At 38.9% G+C, this 22,428-nt stretch overlaps 1 protein-coding gene and 1 long non-coding RNA gene across 4 annotated transcripts in view; both read left to right on the forward strand.

The window, feature by feature from the left end:
* Positions 1 to 22,428, forward strand: part of LOC117322527 (endoplasmic reticulum membrane sensor NFE2L1-like) — a 31,816-nt gene that overhangs the window by 1,823 nt on the left and 7,565 nt on the right. Inside the window, exons 1-2 of one of the 3 annotated variants that reach the window (XM_033877491.1) lie at positions 11,180 to 11,542; positions 22,066 to 22,197. In XM_033877491.1, coding sequence (XP_033733382.1) covers positions 11,483 to 11,542; positions 22,066 to 22,197 — 192 coding nt within the window. In that variant the 5' untranslated portion in view covers positions 11,180 to 11,482. Of the gene's footprint in view, positions 1 to 11,179; positions 11,543 to 21,667; positions 21,893 to 22,065; positions 22,198 to 22,428 lie in introns of those variants that run through there. The other 2 variants (XM_033877493.1, XM_033877490.1) reach the window with 2 other exon arrangements.
* On the forward strand, positions 17,322 to 19,483 carry LOC117322528. Its single transcript, XR_004531564.1, has 3 exons — positions 17,322 to 18,057; positions 18,178 to 18,248; positions 18,797 to 19,483. It is a non-coding gene; the product is annotated as an uncharacterized LOC117322528 (long non-coding RNA).

Below are 22,428 nucleotides of genomic sequence, written 5' to 3' on the forward strand. Positions count from 1 at the left end.
TGAGAATATCACTGCTTTATATTTTAACACAGGTTTAGAAAAGTTATCAGAACGAAGGAAGGTTTAAAATGAGAAATAGTATCGCTCTTTAATTTCTGAATGACCTCTTGTCACCTAGGGTTGCTTTAAACAACATTAAGTAAACAAAAATATATTATACGGATTAAATAGTACACGATCTTCCTTTTTACCATCACATTTTCTTTTTTGGAACGGTTTAAACTTGGAAACAAGATCTCCATCTCTATCTATTTTTAAACCCGCTATTTCAAATCCAGTAAATCACCAAAAAGTACCTTCCTGCTACAGTTTTGGGGAAAGAAAATTAAATATTCTGTATACAAAGTTGAGATGAAGTTCATAAACTATGAATCTTATAGAGAAAATCTAATTGAAACTTCTGAGTGTTCGTGTGGAAATCCCGATGAAAATGTGTATCGTTGCTTTTTCATCTGTACTCATTATATTGTACAAAAGAATAAATGGTATACATCCATTTTTTTCGGGTTTTTTTATGAAATCTTTGTATAAAAATGGTATTCATCGAGATCATATTATGCTATTTCACAATGTATATATGTGTTGTGGAGAGGGCCTTAGTCGTAATAACAAATCCTTTGTACTTTTGAAGCAAATAAAATATGCTTAAATCATTCAGTTCTGTCCGTCATTTGATCGAAGTTGTCGGTTTTCCGTGTCTCTCGCTAGTCCGGTATTCCGTGTCTCTCGCTAGTCCGGTATTCCGTGTCTCTCGCTAGTCCGGTATTCCGTGTCTCTCGCTAGTCCGGTATTTATTAACCTCGGTTACTGAATCCTACTGGAGAACAGCCGACCCTGGAAGTCATAACAACTCAAGGTTCCTCGTGTTTTCTAACCTGGAATCTAACTATATGCACCTGCGCATCGCTTAAAGAGACTATACCACTGTAAAAATCACAGTTGGAAAATATTATCTGACGTAATAATTTAAACAATATCAAATTTATCCCAAACCTAAGACTTCTCCTAATGCCTCAATCAATGCGAAACAATAGTATTATAATTCAGTATGTCCTTCAATGATACATCTGACCGCTCGTAAGCTGAGAGCTGTGCGGACTCTTCACTCTCATTCACGTGATTACACTCGGCTTTCTCAATGTATAGCCGTCCTCTCTATACCCCGTCCTCTCTATACCCCGTCCTCTCTATACCCCGTCCTCTCTATACCCCGTCCTCTCTATACCCCGTCCTCTCTATAACCCGTCCTCTCTATACCTCGTCCTCTCTATACCCCGTCCTCTCTATACCCCGTCCTCTCTATACCCCGTCCTCTCTATACCCCGTCCTCTCTATACTCCGTCCTCTCTCTACCCCGTCCTCTCTATACCACGTCCTCTCTAAACCCCGTCCTCTTGATACCTCGTCCTCTCTATAACCCGTCCATTCTATACCCCGTCCTCTCTATACTCCGTCCTCTCTATTCCAGGTCATCTCTATACCCCGTCATCTCTATACCCCGTCATGTCTATACCCCGTCATCTCTATACCCCGTCATCTCTATACCTCGTCATCTCTATACCTCGTCCTCTCTATACCTCGTCCCTCTCTATACCCCGTCATCTCTATACCCCGTCCTCTCTATATCCTGTCCTCTTTATACCTCGTCATCTCTATACCCCGTCATCTCTATACCACGTCATGTCTATACCCCGTCATCTCTATACTCCGTCATCTCTATACCCCGTCATATCTATACTCCGTCATCTCAATACCCCGTACTCTCTATACCCCGTACTCTCTATACCCCGTCCTCTCTATACCCCGTCCTCTCTATACTCCGTACTCTCTATACCAAGTCATCTCTATACCCCGTCCTCTCTATACCCCGTCATCTCTATACTCCGTCCTCTCTATAACCCGTCCTCTCTATACCCCGTCCTCTCTATACCCCGTCCTCTCTATACCCTCGTCCTCTCTATACCCCGTCATTTCTATACCTCGTCCTCTCTATACCCCGTCCTCTCTATACCCCGTCATCTCTATACCCCGTCCTCTCTATACCTCGTCCTCTCTATACCTCGTCCTCTCAATATCCCGTCATCTCTATACCCCGTCATCTCTATACCCCGTCATCTCTATACCCCGTCATCTCTATACCCCGTCCTCTCTATACCTCGTCCTCTCTATACCCCGTCATCTCTATACCCCGTCATCTCTATAACCCGTCCTCTCTATACCCCGTCCTCTCTATACCCCGTCCTCTCTATACCTCGTCCTCTCTATACCCCGTCATATCTATACCTCGTCCTCTCTATACCCCGTCCTCTCTATACCCGTCATCTCTATACCTCGTCCTCTCTATATCCGTCATCTCTATACCCCGTCATCTCTATACCTCGTCCTCTCTATACCCCGTCCTATCTATACCCCGTCCTCTCTATACCTCGTCCTCTCTATACCCCGTCATCTCTATACCCCGTCATATCTATACCCCGTCATCTCTATACCTCGTCCTCTCTATACCCCGTCCTCTCTATACCCCGTCATCTCTATACCTCGTCATCTCTATACCCCGTCCTATCTATACCCCGTCCTCTCTTTACACCTAACTCTCTATACCCCGTCCTCTCTATACTCCGTCCTCTCTATACCCCTTCCTCTCTATACCCCGTCATCTCTATACCCCGTCCTCTCTATACTCCGTCCTCTCTATACCTCGTCCTCTCTAAACCCCGTCCTCTCTATACCCCGTCCTCTCTTTACCCCGTCCTCTCTATACCCCGTCCTCTCTATACTCCGTCCTCTCTATACCCCGTCCTCTCTAAACCCCGTCCTCTCTATACCCCGTCATCTCTATACCCCGTCCTCTCTATACTCCGTCCTCTCTATACCTCGTCCTCTCTAAACCTCGTCCTCTCTATACCTCGTCCTCTCTATACCCCGTCCTCTCTATACCCCGTCCTCTCTATACCCCGTCCTCTCTATACTCCGTCCTCTCTATACCTCGTCCTCTCTAAACCCCGTCCTCTCTATACTCCGTCCTCTCTATAATCCGTCCTCTCTATACCTCGTCCTCTCTATACCTCGTCCTTTCTATACCCCGTCCTCTCTATACCCCGTCCTCTCTATACCCCGTCCTCTCTATACCTCGTCCTCTCTATACCTCGTCCTCTCTATACCCCGTCCTCTCTATACCCCGTCATCTCTATACCCCGTCCTCTCTATACCTCGTCCTCTCTATACCTCGTCCTCTCAATACCCCGTCATCTCTATACCCCGTCATCTCTATACCTCGTCCTCTCTATACCCCGTCCTATCTATACCCCGTCCTCTCTATACCTCGTCCTCTCTATACCCCGTCATCTCTATACCCCGTCATCTCTATAACCCGTCCTCTCTATACCCCGTCCTCTCTATACCCCGTCCTCTCTATACCTCGTCCTCTCTATACTCCGTCATTTCTATACCTCGTCCTCTCTATACCCCGTCATCTCTATACCCCGTCCTCTCTATACCTCGTCCTCTCTATACCTCGTCCTCTCTATACCCCGTCATCTCTATACCCCGTCATCTCTATACCTCGTCCTCTCTATACCCCGTCCTATCTATACCCCGTCCTCTCTATACCTCGTCCTCTCTATACCCCGTCATCTCTATACCCCGTCATCTCTATACCCCGTCATCTCTATACCTCGTCCTCTCTATACCCCGTCATCTCTATACCCCGTCATCTCTATACCTCGTCCTCTCTATACCTCGTCCTCTCTATACCCCGTCATCTCTATACCCCGTCATCTCTATACCTCGTCCTCTCTATACCTCGTCCTCTCTATACCCCGTCCTCTCTATACCCCGTCATCTCTATACCCCGTCATCTCTATACCCCGTCATCTCTATACCTCGTCCTCTCTATACCCCGTCATCTCTATACCCGTCCATCTCTTACCTCGTCCTCTCTATAATCGTCGCTCATAAACCCCGGCATCTCTATACCCGTCATCTCTATACCTGCCTCTCTATACCTCGTCCTTTATACCCCGTCCTTCTCTATACCCCGTCATTAATCCCGTCATTCTATACCTGTCCTCTCTATACCCGTCACTCTATACCCGTCATCTCTATACCTCGTCCTTCTATAATCCCGTCCTATCTATACACCCCCCTCTCGTTACCCTAACTCTTATACCCCGTCCTCTCTATCTCCGGCTCTCGATAACCCCGTCGCCTCTTAATACCGTCATCTCTAATACCACGTCGCTCTCTATACTCCGTCCTATTCTATACCCGTCCTCTCTAAACCCGTCTCTCTATACCCCCCTCCTCGCTATACCCGTCCTCTCTATACCCCGTCATCTCTAACCCGTCCTCTAAACGACTCCGTCCTTCTATACCTCGTTTCAACCCGTCCTCTCTATACCCCGTCCTCTCTATACCCCGTCCTCTCTATACCTCGTCCTTTCTATACCCCGTCCTCTCTATACCCCGTCCTCTCTATACCCCGTCCTCTCTATACCCCGTCCTCTCTATACCTCGTCCTCTCTATACCCCCTCCTCTCTATACTCCGTCCTCTCTATACCTCGTCCTCTCTATACCCCGTCATCTCTATACCCCGTCCTCTCTATACCCCGTCCTCTCTATACCCCGTCCTCTCTATACCTCGTCCTTTCTATACCCCGTCCTCTCTATACCCCGTCCTCTCTATACCCCGTCCTCTCTATACCTCGTCCTCTCTAAACCCCGTCCTCTCTATACCCCGTCCTCTCTATACCCGTCCTCTCTATACTCCGTCCTCTCTATACCTCGTCCTCTCTAAACCCCGTCCTCTCTATACCTCCTCCTCTCAAAACCCCGTCCTCTCTATACCCCGTCCTCTCTAAACCCCGTCCTCTCTAAACCCCGTCCTCTCTAAACCCCGTCCTCTCTAAACCCCGTCCTCTCTATACCCCGTCCTCTCTATACCTCGTCCTTCTACTATACCCGTCCCTCATTTCTATACCTCGTCCTCCTCTATGCCCCCGTCATCTCTATACCCAGTACCTCTCTATACCTCGTCCTCTCTATACACTCGCTCTGCTCTATACCCCTCGTCCTCTCTATCCTCCGTCCTCTCATTACCCCGGTCCTCTCTATACCCCGTATCTCTATAACCTCGGTCCTCTCCTATACCCCGTCCTCTCGTATACCTCGTCCTCTCTATACCCCGTCCTCTCTATACCCCGTCCTCTCTATACCCCGTCCTCTCTATACCCCGTTCTCTCTATACCTCGTACCTCTCTATACCCTCGTCCTCTCTATACCCCGTCCTTTTCTTATACCTCGTCCTCTCTATTTACCCTCGTCCTATCTAATACCTCGTCCTCTCTATACCCTCGTCCCTCCTCTAATACCCCGTCCTACTCTATTACTACCGTCCTCTCTATACCTCGTCCTCTCTATACCCCGTCCTCTCTATACCTCCGTCCTCTCTATACCTCTATCCTCTCTATACCCCGTCATATCTACGTCTATTTACCTCGTCCCTCTATATACCCGTCATACTCATACCCCGTCTCTCTATACCGTCTCTCTAACCGTCCTCTCTATACACCGTCCTTCTATAACCCCGTCACTCTCTATAACCGTACTCTCATACTCCGTCTATCTAGACGTCTTCTATACCCGTCCTCTCTATAACTCCGTCATCTCTATACCCCGTCCTCTCTATACCCGTCTTCTATACCTCGTCCTCTCTAACCCCGTCATCTTATACCCCGTCCTCTATACCTCGTCCTCTCTATACACGGTCTCTATACCCGATCCTAACCGTAAGCATACCTCGTCCTCTCTATACCCCGTCATCTCTAACCAACCGTTATCATACCGTTCTTATACCCCGGCATCTACCCTCATCTATACCTCGTCCTCTCTATAAACCCCGTATCTCGAGTACCCCGTCATCTCGAACCGTCTCTCTATACCGTCTCTTATAAAGCAGTACATTCTCTACCCCGTAATCTCTATACCCGTCATCTCAACTCGTCCTCCTCTACCCCGTCATCTCTATACCCCGTTTCATCTCTATACCCCGTCTCTCATACCCGGGTCATCTATATTACCCCGTCATCTCTATACTCTTCTTCTATACCCCGTCATCTCTATACCCCGTCATCTCTATACCTCGTCCTCTCTATACTCGTCCTCTTCTATACCCCGTCATCTCTATACCCCCGTCATCTCTTACCTCGTCCTCTCTTATATACCTCGCCTCTTTATACCCCGCCTCTCTATACCATCATCCTCTTATACCCCGTAATCTCTATACTCGTCCTCTCTCTACCCCGTCATCTCTATACCCGTCATCTCTATACCTCGTTTTTTCTCTCTAACCCCTTCCATCTCTATAACCCGTCCTCCTCTATAACCCCGTTTAACTCTCTATTACCTCGTCCTCTCTATAACCCGTCCTCTCTATAACCCGTCACTCTCTATACCCGTCTCTCGATACCCGTCGCTCTCTATACCACCCGTCCTCTCTATACCTCGTCCTCTCTACCCCGTCTCTCTAACCCCGTCCTCTCTATACCGTCTCTTAACCACTACGTCTCTTAACACGTCTCTCTATACCCCGTCCTCTCTATACTCCGTCCTCTCTATACTCCGTCCTCTCTATACCCCGTACTCTCTATACCTCGTCCTCTCTATACTCCGTCCTCTCTATACCCCGTCCTCTCTATAACCCGTCCTCTCTATACCTCGTCCTCTCTATACCTCGTCCTCTCTATACCCGTCCTCTCTATACCCGTCCTCTCTATACCCCGTCCTCTCTATACCCGTCTCTCTATACCCCGTCTCTCTAACCCCGTCCTCTCTAAAACCCGTCTCTCTATACCCCGTCCTCTCTATACCCCGTCCTCTCTATACCCCGTCCTCTCTATACCCCTAACTCTCTATACCCCGTCCTCTCTATCCCCCGTCCTCTCTATACCCCGTCCTCTCTATACCCCTCTCTATCCCCTCTCTAACCCGTCCTCTCTATACACCTCGTCCTCTCTATACCCCGTCCTCTCTATACCCCGTCCTCTCTATACCTCGTCTCTCATAACCCGTCCTCTCTATAACCTCGTCCTCTCTATACCCCGTCCTCTCTATACCCCGTCCTCTCTATACCCCGTCCTCTCTTAACCCCGTTCTCTCTATAAACCCCGTCCCCCCTCTATACCCCGTTTCCCCTCTATACCCTCGTCCTCTTATACCCGGTCCCTCTATACCCCGTCCTCTCTATACCCCGTCCTCTCTATACCCCGTCCTCTCTATACCCCGTCCTCTCTATACCCCGTCCTCTCTATACCTCGTCCTCTCTATACCCCGTCCTCTCTATACCCCGTCCTCTCTATACCCGTCCTCTCTATACCCCGTCCTCTCTATACCCCGTCCTCTCTATACCCCGTCCTCTCTATACCTCGTCCTCTCTATACCCCGTCCTCTCTATACCCCGTCCTCTCTATACCTCGTCCTCTCTATACCCGTCATCTCTATACCCCGTCCTCTCTATACCTCGTCCTCTCTATACCCCGTCCTCTCTATACCCGTCACTCTCTATACCTCGTCCTCTCTATACCCCGTCCTCTCTATACCTCGTCCTCTCTATACCCCGTCCTCTCTATACCTCGTCCTCTCTATACCCGTCCATCTCTATACCCCGTCATCTCTATACCCTCGTCCTCTCTATACCCCGTCCTCTCTATAACCTCGTCCTCTCTATACCACCGTCATCTCTATAACCCGTCCTCTCTATACCCCGTCCTCTCTATACCTCGTCTCTCTATACCTCGTCATCTCTATACCTCGTCCTCTCTATAACCCGTCCTCTCTATACCCCGTCCTCTCTATAACCCGTCCTCTCTATACCCCGTCCTCTCTATACCCCGTCCTCTCTATACCCCGCCCTCCGGTTAGCGTACAGCTGTCTCTAATGTCTGTCCCCTCGATTCTCCGATTCTTCGTTTGAATCGATTATTATTACTACATACGTATATTTGGTCTACAAAGCATTTTAAATGACATAATTGTCAGTTCCTCCCCCCTTCTGTACCCCCTTTCAGTCATTATCAGGTAAGTCGTTGTATTTCTTTTACAAATATATCACATTACCTTGTTGTGGAGCCTTTCCCCACATCTGCGCAGTTTATGGCAGTCTGCCAAAGATATGTGTACGTATGGGGTATACATGTAGGTTCTGATATATTGTAGGTATAAGGAGATACATGTATTATAAGTATTAAATATACATTGGTTATGTAACGAATGTCAAACTGGTACAAAGCGCCATTATCCATACTCAAGATATACATTGTAGGTCTATATGAAGGATCACTTACCTCGACAATAATTAGCACTTAAATCGCCGTAAGTGTGGAAATAGTTGTGTATTTGGTACATGTTTACCAATTACTTCTTAAAATGAAGTGTTTTTTTTAAAGATATGTTTAGTTGGGAAATGAGACTTGATCACTAGAAAGTAATTACCCCTACACACCCAGGCTATAATTAATCACTGTCCAACATGCATATTGATACCCGTATTGACATTTCTTATATCGTTAATTATGAGCAAATATCTTTATGACATAACATCCAGGTAAATCTTTTTTTTTTATTTCGTATAATGATACATGTCCTTTATAATAATACATGTCCTTTACAATAATACATGTCCTTTATAATAATGCATGTCCTTTATAATAATACATGTCCTTTTTAATCATACATGTCCTTTATAATAATACATGTCCTTTTTAATCATACATGTCCTTTATAATAATACATGTCCTTTATAATAATACATGTCCTTTATAATAATACATGTCCTTTTTAATCATACATGTCCTTTATAATAATACATGTCCTTTTTAATCATACATGTCCTTTATAATAATACATGTCCTTTATAATAATATTATGTCCTTTATAATAATATATGTCCTTTATAATAATATTATGTCCTTTAGCACATTCCCATGGTTCTAGCGTAAATATATTTTATCGCAGAAAATTAAGGTCAATATTTATAACGGTCATACTCACAGGGACACAGGCACAAATTCTCAACCCTCAGTCCATATATGTCTTTAATATAAGTATCGTTATATAAAACATTTATATATATCCTGTTGAGTGCCTGTTCTAATATTTATCATCAATATATTATGGCGGTGAATACACCAAATGTAAAATTTCTGATCACATCACACCCGTGTTAACATAATTGTGATATACGTTAGATTGCTCTCCGGATTCATTTTGATATTAATCAGACCGGGATTAACTCTCCGGATAAATTGTGGTGTTTATTTAATTAACTCTCCCGATTAAATGTGATATTTCTTAGATTAACCCAATGGATTAAATGGCCCGATATCTCTTTGATTAACTCTCCGGATTACATAGGATATGTATTAGATTAAATTTCTGGATTATTTGTGATATTTATTACATTAACTTTATGAATTAAAGTGATAGTTATTAGATTATCCCTCTGGATTAAATGTGATATCTCTAAGATTAAATCTCTGGATTAATTGTGATATTTGTTGGATAAACTCTCGCGACTAATTGTGATATTTAATAGATAAACTCTCAGGATTAATTGTGACATTTAATAAATAAACTCTCACGACTAATTGTGATATTTAATAGATAAACTCTCACGACTCATTGTGATATTTAATAGATAAACTCTCAGGATTAATTGTGATATTTAATATATAAACTCTCACGACTCATTGTAATATTTAATAGATAAACTCTCAGGATTAATTGTGATATTTAATAGATAAACTCTCATGACTAATTGTGAGATATATCATATAAACTTTTTAGGATTAATTGTGATATCTATTAGATTAAATCTCTGAATTAATTATGATATTTATCAGATCAACTCTCAGGACTAATTGTGATATTTAGTTTAGATTAAATCTCTGAATTAATTATGATATTTATCAGATCAACTCTAAGGACTAATTGTGATATTTATTTTAGATTAAATCTCTGAATTGATTATGATATTTATCAGATCAACTCTCAGGACTAATTGTGATATTTATTTTAGATTAAATCTCTGAATTGATTATGATATTTATCAGATAAACTTTCAGGACTAATTGCTATATTTATTTAAGATAAACTCTCACGACTAATTGTGATATTTATTTTAGATAAACTCTCACGACTAATTGTGATATTAATTTTAGATAAACTCTCACGACTAATTGTGATATTAATTTTAGATAAACTCTCACGACTAATTGTGATATTTATTTTAGATAAACTCTCACGACTAATTGTGATATTTATTTTAGATAAACTCTCACGACTAATTGTCATATTTATTTTAGATAAACTTTCAGGACTAATTATGATATGTATTAGATGGCCAAGACTAACTCTCCAGATGATTTAGCCTGTGCTTATTGTCTAGCACTAATAGGACGCGACTAGAACACTACATTGTGTTTGCGGTTAGAACACGTGAGCTGATGTCATTTTGTACATACTAGGAGATAGCCATCGGTATCCAGAAAATATGATATATCGACCACGTCATGGCTTTTATTGTACAACTGTATAATTGTATCTTAATTAATGCTGGAAAGTGAACACTCTGCGTTGCTACGTTGTTGATATTGAAGAAGAAGAAGAAGAAGAAGAAGAAGAAGAAGAAGAAGAAGACCATGTATATATATTATTTGTTATTTTTTCAGTATTAAATCTTGCACACCAATCCCTTTTTAGTAAATAAAAGATTATGTGCACAGTACGTACCTCAAAGATTTATGTATGTTACAATATTTTAATCGTATCTAATATCTGTAGATAAATATCTGTACTCGATATAAGGCTACATATGGAGTTACTGTTCGGAGAATTATTAACACACCTGAGAGGCTAACACCTGTGTAACCAGATTTTGAATAGACGGTGAATCTCTTTGCGATGTGTTTATGGACTACAGTTGTTCGTCTGGAAGTGATGAAGGGAACATATCGATATATCAACCTACACAATTATTTGAAATTGAGCGTAGGAGATAATTGAGTATTGTATATATATATATATATACGCTGTGTACTCGTACGTACGTATTATTCGTTCATAGAGGGTTGTTCATTAGCGCACCACGTGACTTACGGTGAACCAATGAACACTCACTTCAGATCCCGTAGACTTCAATCGAGGTGACACAGTTTAGCCTATGTACAGTTGTGTGAGGGATTTCTTGTACGCGAGTGAAGTGCCCTGTGCACGGAATTGTCACAGCTGTGTTCGTTCACGTGGAGATTTTATGTGGCGAGTTTTCACTTGAGTTTTCGGGAATGTACAGGAATAGTGATTTGGTGACATTTTTTGAGGTATCGCACGGAATGTAACTAGTTTATTGGTGTTGTAAGGCACGGTGTCTGAGCTTTAAGCTCGGTAGGTCACAACGAGACTAGATCGCCAACATTTTGAAGCGAAAACATGATTAAACTGGAGTCGGTGTGTGTTCCTGGTAATAACAATAACAACGTTATTACACAGGTAAGTTTTAAATGCGATTCACGAATCCAGTGTAGGATGTGTCATTTGGGGAGACATATGCATTAGGTCAATTTAGGAAGAAGAAAGTTGTTTTGAAAGAAAAGATAAAAAATTAAGTTATTTCGTACAAATCATGCAATATTAATATTGTAGCAGGTGAATAAAACAACTCCTTATTTATCAATGATTATATATTTTTAGTTTACCAGGACAAAGTCGGGGAGTTATTGCTCTAACTCATAGCGTCGACAGAGTCGTCTGTAGACAGCCACGTACATCAATGTTTTTTTTTTTTTTTAGAACAGTGTTGTGTCAAATCTAATGTGAAGATACTTTAGGTATAATTTTTGTGACAAGACCTTTCCATCGGTACGTATACGTGCATTTGCAGACCTGCAGGCTACAGACCTTGATTGTGACCTTTCACCTACTTATGAAAAAATCTTTAACCTTCAGCTTCAGTATGTTATAACTAAGGGATAGGGCTGCCATGGTGTTCCTTAACACCCTTCTGTTGGTACTACATTTGTGGAACTGCTGGCCTTTACTGTGACCTTTGACTTACTTTAAAAAAAACTAACTCCGATTTTTTTTTAAACTAACTCAGAATTTCAAACTATCTGCGAGCTTCAAGTTGTAGTCTTCTGATAACTCTTGTATAGACCTGTAATTTAGCCTTTAAATTTATTTTATGTTTGACATAAAGATAAATGTTCTTGATATTATTGGTATCTTTTACAAAAATTGTCATTTTCATTGAAAATGCATATACATGTATATACAGTACCTATTTGTTTTGAATAAAAACTCCCCTGGTTTTACTGAGATATGTATGTGAATGTTAGTGATCAGTATTACCATATACATATTATAAATGTTGTGTTATATGACAATTTGCTGTACCTGAGGGCTTCGATCCATTAAATTTATTTTGGTAGTTTAAATTTTATTTTAGCACTTATATGTTACATGCCATTGGTAAACATTTATTGAATAACGTGATCAGTCATATAGGTATTTAAAATTCAACAAGGTGGCGACATGTCTTAAGTAACGGTGGAAGAGAGCTCAAGTTGAGGTCTATTTAATATTTTAGATTTGGTGTGGCCCATTAAGACTCCATCAGTGACAAATCACAGTACTGTATCTGGTGTTTACTGGCCTCAGTACCCTTAGGGCTGAAATACTTTCCATCTCTGTGTTGTCAATACACAAGAATAAAGCTATTGTGTGATCAGTTGAATTTCGGAGGTAAATTGAATCCTTATTAGAAAACTTTTATGAAAGGGGACTGAGCTTGCTTTGTAGGCTCTCAAATCTCTTGTTATTTGGAGGATCGAAATGTTTTTAATTCGGGTTTGAACGACATTGGTATGGAACACTGGCTTTGTTGTCGGCTTAAAATCCCACACAAAATTACATGGGTCTGATTGCGGTAATGATTCCAGCGCGGAGGATCTATAGCATTCTAGGTCATCAGGAAGCTTTATGTTGGGGTCAGTTGCTCTGATATAATGGAAAACTATAGTAGCCCATTACGGAGGAAGTTTTCCGCTTGATTGATGGAGCAGAAACCATTTATTGGTTATAGTGTGACAAACAAGGGCTGTTTTGTCCTGGTTCTGATGTTCTATTCCACTAGCTTTGTCCAATATGTTTAAAACTATTCTATCTCCAATCTAGATCTTCAATTGACACTCATCTGACTTAAGAACAAATTAAATATCTCTTAAATTATGTATGTATGAAAATAAAATCGTCAATATTTCTTGAATTTTTGAAAACCCATGGTTTAGAATGATTTGCCAGCTAACAATGCTTAGTGTTTGGAAGTATGTACTCACCTGACACAATATACACAGCATTACTACAGGTGTATGTAGATACACATGGTAATGGAAGTAGGGAAGGGCCAACTCTTCTCATGTAGACTGGGAAAACCAGTCCTGAAATGCGTTCAGTTGATGTGAATAATCAATTGTTAAAAATATTGATGGTGAAACTCCGAAGGCACACAATATGTCATATATATCTTTGACAATATATATAAAACACAATGTCATATCTTTGACAGTAAACAATATTGATTTATAACATGTGCTACTTGTCGCTGTTGATTTTTATTTTCTATTCGAGAATTATAAGTAAATAAGGAAGTAAATTTCTGATATCTCCCTCCTTTTGAATTTGGAGATCATTTTAACTACAAATTAAAACATCTTTTTATCAATCTGAAATGTTGAAAATGTAAATGAACAGAGGAATTATGTAAATGATCTATTAATTATTTGGCTAATTGCCTGTGTTAATTTAGCTGTTATGCCTGTACATGATATGAGTCTGGTTTTATAATACCCATAGTATATAGCCATCATAGGATGTTGGTTTACTGTTATCAAGGCTACATGTGTACCATAACTTTGTAATTAAGGTAAAATATCTTAAGCTTAGGGTTCCTCAATCAGTTTCGTTTCTTCTGCGATATATATAACACTAGATGAAATCTAAAATAAAATTTCAGAACTTTTAGTTTTAAAAATCTCATGAAATGTGTTTCAAGATTCTCTAAAAAAATGTTGATTGCATTTAAGATAGTAGATATTGCAGATAGATAGCTTTGTGAATTTTTCACCTTATGACAATCTGAAGTGCACATAATTTATAAGCAATTCTCAAGTCACCATAATGGCTGATATTTAAAGCTTGAGTAAACATAGCAAGTAATAATTACATTTATTCCCGAGGCAATACCTACCTGTATGTATGAGAACTGAGACAGGTTTAAATGGGTATGATATTGAAGTCTTGTGATGATGATGATTCACCTTGGGGAGTTGATTGGGGAGTTGATGGAATACTGATAAATGTTATCAATCCAATGTTGGCTGCTGTAACTAACTTATAAACTACTAGTAATCTTAACTGTATAACATTGATGGATAACCAATGATTCCTCTATCATTGGTAGAAATCATGCAGGGACATGTACGTATACTTTGTTAATGAAATCAGTGTTTGGGAATTATTTGTTAATTTCACATAGAAAAAAAGCTGCTGTTCAATATTTCAAAAATCGTTGTTTGAGGAATTCTTATCAATAATAGACTTTGGAAGCAATAATTATATAATCGGATACTGTACATGTTTGATGATAGATTTTGGAAATGACAATTGGATACTGTTTGACGATAGATTTTGGAAGTGATAATCGGATTGATTGATGATGAATTTTGGAAGTGATAATCGGATGCTGTTTGATGATAGATTTTGGAAATGATAATCGGATACTGTTTGATGATAGATTTTTGAAATCTAAATCGGATACTGTTTGAAGGTGGATTTTGGAAGTGATAAATCGGATACTGTTTGATGATATATTTAAGAAGTAATAATCGGATATTGTTTGATGGTAAATTTTGGAAGTGACAATCGGATACTGTTTGAAAATAGACTTTGGAAGTGATTGGGTACTGTTTGATGATATATATTAGAAGTGATAATCAGATAATCAGATACTGTTTGATGGTAGATTTTGGAAGTAATAATCGGATACTGTTTGATGATAGATTTTGGAAATCTAAATCGGATAGTGTTTGATGATAGATTTTGGAAGTGATAATCGGATACTGTTTGAAGGTGGATTTTGGAAGTGATATATGCAATTGAATAATGTTAAAAAAAATTAATAAAACACAGAAATTCAATGTTCCATAAAATGGTTTTCAAAAGGCAAATATCGGAATTTAAACTTGTGTTGGGCCATATACATTAATTGGAGGTTGACGTGAATGTAAACGCGGCTCCACAATTCATTTCATTATACCATTACGTACATGTATGGTATTACAAATCTTACATACTTGATAACATCCAGGATCTAGCTGTGACCATTGCTGTGAATGACCCACTCCTTGAGGTACTCATTATGAAATATAATCAATATATATATATATTTATGTCCAGGAAGTATGGTCCTTGTGTCAGGTGAGTGGTTGGTGATACGACCAGACCAGGATCTTTAGGAATCGTGACCACAGACGTCGCAGGTATTGGTTAGAATACATCCTGAATCAGAAGTACGAGCTGCTTCATGGTAACTAGGATCGTCTGTCAAGATACTTAAAGATCTGTCTGGATTATACCAAACAGCTGGTTGATTTGTCTTACAACCCTTATCAATTTGCAGCATGGACTGCAATGCAGCATATGCTGCAATCATGCTGCTTTTATGCTGGCATCATGCTGCTAGTTTCACAGCATGATTGCAGCATGTGCTGCATAGCAGCATGGTACCATGCTTCTGTACAGCATGTACTGCAACCATGCTTTAAAAATTGAGGTAATTGAATATCTGAACTCTATCATGCTGCAATCATGCTTTGTCGACTTAGTTAATTTATCATATGCACTGTATCATGCTGCAACCATGCTGCAATAACTTTGCCAGTTTGGATATCAAATCATATCATGCTGCAATCATGCTGTGTGGACTTGGTAAATTTATCATATGAATTGTATCATGCTGCAACCATGCTGCAATAACTTTGTCATTTTAGACAGGATATGTACCATGCTGCAACCATGCTGCAATAACTTTGCCAGTTTGGACATCGAATCATATCATGCTGCAATCATGCTGTGTGGACTTAGTAAATTTATCATATGAAATGAATCATGCTGCAACCATGCTGCAATAACTTTGGCATTTTAGATAGGATCTGTACCATGCTGCAACCATGCTGTATTAACTTTGCCATTTTAGATACAAACTGTACCATGCTGCAATTATGCTGTATTAACTTAGTTAATTTAATGAACTGCACCATTCTTTCATGTATTAACATGAATTATTTAATTTGAAATGTGTATATGCTTGGCCATTCTGTATTAGCTTAAAAGGGCATTCCTTTGTTCGGACATCACAAAATTTCTGTGGGTGAAATGTACTGTAGGTCCAAGCGAGGATCCAAAATCTAGGACCAAATTTCCCAGGTACCAAGATTAACCTAAACAATTATTAATTAATAAAATAAGATACAGAAAATTAACAAAAGTTGGTATTAGATATTTTAGTATCTTTTTTTTAATTTTAAATAAAATATAGAAAATTTCCAGGTATCAATGGTGATAAAATAATTTTTAAAAACATGTTTGTGTTGCAGAATTTCCTTTTTATACTTGATCAGTACCACACATATTTATTTAAAATTCAATATCAATTATTTTAATTAAGTATTTCGTTTATAAGTATGTAGTATAACGGTTCACAGCTTTTAAATGTGATATTTTGTCAGCTTTCACTTGTAGTTCTATCTCAGAAGGAATTAACTTAAACATTGATGAATGTTGCAAGTTAGTACATTCGTGTGACGACTTATAACTCATCCCTATAAAAATTTCATTCAAATTTTCAGAGTTTAGATCGTTTTTTGAAGAACCAGTATATTGACTTTTGCTTCGATTATACACTTTTTATCGGAGATAGAATCAGTCACTTTATCCTAACACTGACATAAACCAAGACGTTGCTATTTACCATGCACCAGCTTACTACCAGGTAGCCATACAGGTATCATCAGTCTGATCATGTTCGCCAAAACAAAATCGGGGTCACTCTACCAACAGTTACACATGTGCTTGGAATATCGCTTTTAATTCAATCAAATAAGATTAAAATCACCTGCTCTTTGTCTTTGTATCGCATACTTTCTGGATATATGCGGTGTTAAGATTACATCTGATAATAGCATACGAAATCACGTCGTGTTCGACACAACATTCATCGCTATAAACTCCAATAAACATGTGTCGAACTTATGTTGTCACTCGGACGCTTCCTTGTAAAACGTATATTGAAGTTAAGCGCTGTGATGATCTCGACCTCGACATGAGTTTACTAACAACAGACGATATTCCCGTACTTTAATCTGAATTATTTGAAATCGTGAACATAAAAAGAAAACGTGAATTGGTCGGTTCCTCGTCTGAAAATACATCCATATTAAACAATAGGCGTATGACAGACGAGGCCAAAACCTCTGGTCAGATTACATGTTTATCGTTCGGTTCACCTATGACCTCGTTTGTTTACCTTGCTCCCGAGATGTGACGAGAGTGCTCCTCGAGCTCGTGCGATCTAAATGTGCACGATGCAAGTATTAAATACTGTAATATTTATCTTAAAAGTATGACACAATAGAAGTTTATGATTTAGAATAAAAAACACGCACAAGTAAAAATGAATCGTGTTAATCTCTGGCAGTAAAATATCTATCCCATGATGCAACACACGCGAGTTTAGCGGGAAGTCTGATAGCCATGTTTGAATTCACCGGATGTTTATTTCCAGAAGAAAAGTATAAACAAACACGACGATAGCCTAAAAACGAAGTTTGTTTCCCGTCTTACTGAAGAAGGTCGGCTTACTTCAAGTTACCGACGAAAGCATATCAGCTTTCTCGTTGTTTTTGACGACCGATGCATATTTTTACCGACAAACATCGTTACGAGACAGGGTAAGTTTTAATTATATAATCTTCTTCACGTTCTGACATCGTTTTACATTATACGACGATGAATTTGATATAGAATATAGATCTATTCATATCAATAATATCTAATTATTTATTTTTCAGGGTTTTGATGATTAATTTATCACAGATTACACGGCTGAAGGAAACGCAGTACCGATCCATGTGTTACAATCGTAAGTTTTCAATTTTATTTATTTATTATTAACGATCTTCGGCCCGACTTAAATTGCACTCACACAACCCTTGTTATGATTATGACCTACATACGTATTCACAAGCAATGGTGAGGAAAATTTGTGTTTTGGATAATGAAACCTTTCGGGAAAGATCTTTACCTCCACATTCTTTTGATCGATGTTTGCAGATTATTGCATCAAATTGAAACGATTAAATGAAAGAGATGAATTAAGATGTTAAGTAAGTAACATTGTTTTATGTATAGTATATTGCAGTTTCACATTGATATGAACTGATGGCGAATTCGGGAGTAGCTTGATTTAAGTAATAATTAAGTCATCCTGGCAAGTTTTATTTTGTAGCTTTGTGTGGCTGGCTTAAATTTTCTTGGTAAAAACGCTTCCAAAGAAAACATAATGTAAATGATAGCAAAGTGATCATGAAAAGTACATAAGTTAAATACATACATTATCTCCAAAACTTGACAATTATTCTAATTTTGAAATAAAATAATATTCTAAAAAAATTTTCTTTCTTCCAACAGAGACTGAGTCTGCATGCAGTACATTCTGGAATGAGGGACACCACATGCATTGTGGTCCAAATTGATGGCATTGACTTAACACAAAGCAGAAAGGAATGAAGAGAAATTAAGAAGTTTATGTTTCACATTAATTAAGATTATTCGAGATATGTTATCTGTCGAGGTATACAACATTTCCTTTCATAATAAAAGTGTAAACATTAATATATATACAAAAAAAAATCATGTATATTATCTAAAAATCCTTGTTAGTTATTTGTTGTACTAGCAAAAAATATAATATAGTCGTCTCAAGCTTGGTTGTATTGAAATCCCTGGGGACAGTGACCGAGATATATCACTACAGTACGTGCTACATCAAACAACACACCATTGTTCAAATTGTCAATCAACATTTCATTTAGTCGGTATTTAGAATTGATTCCAAAATTATGATAATCTTTTCACAGTTTATTAGAAATAATGTTAAATTCGATAGAAGTCTTCGACTGTTGCTTGTTTTTGTTTATTTTAAGTACACGGACACACATGAAAACAGTTTCCAGTACATCTGGGCTACTTCGAGGAAACTACGTATACTGTCTGAAATCAGTCTTGTGCGTCGGTGACAAAATGAATACATATCCTACTTTAACTCTGCTGGAAAATATTATTTTGTACTATTTTCCTACTATTTTAGAAAAAAAACAGAATTATAAATACATACTGTAGTATGTACTGACATTGAACTTGTATATCTTGTTGACTATTTTTGTTGAAACAAACCACTTCTAGCTAGGATGAATTGATATTAGTTGTATTTGAAAATTGTACTAGAAAAAGATAGCTGTGTTGTGTATGTGATGGAAGTTTTGAGAAAAAGAATATAAGAGGCAAATAAAATAAGTACCATGGGTAAATTAGAATGAAAATTTGTTTTGTCACATTCTCATTTCATTGATCAGTTTTAAATGTTTGAACTAGAAAAAACAGCCTGTATGAAAAGTTTTATACCATGTTAATTACCAAATAAAATGTAATACAGAAGTATTCTTCAAGTTTTTATTGCATGATTTTCATTGATTTTGTAAACCATGCTGCCATGAAGCATGATTGAAGCATGATCCCAGCATAATTTGCATAATTGAAACATGCTGGGATCATGCTGCAGACCATGCTGGGATCATGCTGCAAACCATGCTGGGATCATGCTGCAAACCATGCTGGCATCATGCTGCAGACCATGCTGGCATCATGCTGCAGACCATGCTGGCATCATGCTTCACAGACCATGCTGGGATCATGCTGCGGCCATGCTTCTTTAAAGCATAAATGCAGCATGATCCCAGCATAATTTGCATAATTGAAACATGCTGCAATCATGCTTTAACTAGTAAGAATATATAGTGAGGTAAATTAGGCACCATGCTGCAGCCATGCTTCATTCATGCTGCAATTCCATGCTGCATTCATACTGCATCTATGCTGTGATCATGCTGCAAATTCATAAGGGAATATATATGACTTAATATATCAGTAGTTGTTAGCTCACCGGTTACGAGTAACCGAGAGCTAATGCTGTCATGTCGGCGTCGGCGTCCCACCCAAAAACTTTTAAGTTTTTGGAAAGCTTGTAAGTCCAAAAGTATACACCTCATGCCCTTCTAATTTGGTTTATACATTCATTAGAGGTCTAGGAGTGATGTTATGGCAAAATCATGCAGAAAAAAATTGTGATTTTTTCGCATTTTACCATTTTGTGGACTTAACTTTTTTGGCACCAAAACCCACTTTAAAGTATTTGGGGTAAGTTTTTGGAAAGCTTGTAAGTCCAAAAGTATACACCTCTTGTCCTTCTAATTTGGTTTATACAGGAATGATGCTGTGGCAAAATCATGCAGAGAAAAATTGTGATTTTTTTTTGGCATTTTACCATTTAGTGGACTTAACTTTTTTTGACACAAAAACCCACTTTAAAGATTTTGGGGGTTAGTTTTGGAAAGCTTGTAAGTCCACACCCTTCTTATTTGGTTATACATCCATTAGAGGTCTAGGAGCGATATTATGTGACATACATACAATTTCAAAATGACATGCTTATACATACATAAAAAATGAATGCATAGTGTGATTGCTGCCGCCGGTGAGCTTTCAAAATCATTGATTGCACTTGTTTTTGTATTAAGATGGAGATTTAATCAGGATATTTTCTTAGAACTACATGTCTAAAAGAGAAATACATGTCTAAAAGAAGGAGCTTTTAACTGACGAGGAGATACAGCTGCTGCTTATGAAAGAAAGACAGGAATTGAAACAATAGAAAAAAAGGTTGTTGGAAAAGTACAGCTAAATATTTTAATCAACAGATCGGCAAAATCAATTGTTAAATCACAATTGTTCTGATGACTTGGAAAGAGGTCATGAGTTACCAATATCTGTGGATGGCTGGATGCTGTATTCATTTTTAATGGGGAACCTGTTGGACATTGCTAGCTATATATACATTACTCAATTTGTTGAAACCTGTCACTGCTGGTAATCACTTGATGCATTCCCACCTACCCAATTAGTTGTTTGACTGGCAGGTGATCATGATTGGCTAATTGATTAGAACCATGCACTATCCAGATAAAGGTTGTAAAGGTCGTTTTAATGACACCAAGAATGTCACTATACATGAAAGTTATCAAAGATGAAATATTGTGCCCATCAACGTATGGTCTTGCATAATCTTTAAAAGATTTGAAAAAAAAAAGTTTTGAAATCATAGTTTGCTTGAGTTGATTAATTACCAGGATGAAAGAAATTATTGTAATTTTTATGAGATTAATATATATGTGCACTGGTGAGGGAGAGTCAATGGGTCAGATATACACATGTGTAAGACCACAGGTATTATCACGTTCACCTGTCCACACCTGTGTGTGAGGTCTCCAGGTACATGTCCTGTTCTGCACAATACGTGGCCACACACTCTGTACATAAGGATCTAGATAACATACTGTTCCCAGAATCGGCCGACATTTCTCCGATATATCCGGAATATTGTTTGTATCCAGTGATAAAACTATCTAAATCTGAAGTAATATTAAAGTACCCACTACCATTCCATCTAGGGTTTGTACATAGGTCACAAAATGGTTTGTGCCTGCGATATGTGATGACAGATTTAATGTGGGAGTATATCTGTCGACATATATTTCCGGGACAAGTGTACATGTGCATATTTAATTAGGGAAGGGTAAACAATGAAAATGTTTTGTTTTACGTAACCTGTGGTTTCGTTACAGGATCTGGATTTGATAGACGTACTATGGAGACAGGACATCGACTTGGGAGTGGGGAAGGAGGTGTTCGATATCAACCTCCGACAGGAGTTGGAACGAGAACGGGAATTGGAACTCCAGAAAGACAGGCAGAATGTGAGCATTTAACTCAACATTGAATTTTACATTAAAGAACTGTAGTAGAATATAGCATTGCTGTGGATGCGTTACTGAATATTGTTGTTGATCTTGGGATTTTTATATTCTCTAAGTCTGTTTAAATAGAAAATGACATATTCTTGATGATTTAAACATCATTTTGCTTTGATTTTGTTACTCTCAACAGTAAACAGCTATGACATACATTCAATTTAATATTAAAAATAT

Source organism: Pecten maximus, chromosome 2 (assembly GCF_902652985.1).
Source record: "Pecten maximus chromosome 2, xPecMax1.1, whole genome shotgun sequence".
NCBI classification, from domain to species: Eukaryota; Metazoa; Mollusca; class Bivalvia; order Pectinida; family Pectinidae; genus Pecten; species Pecten maximus.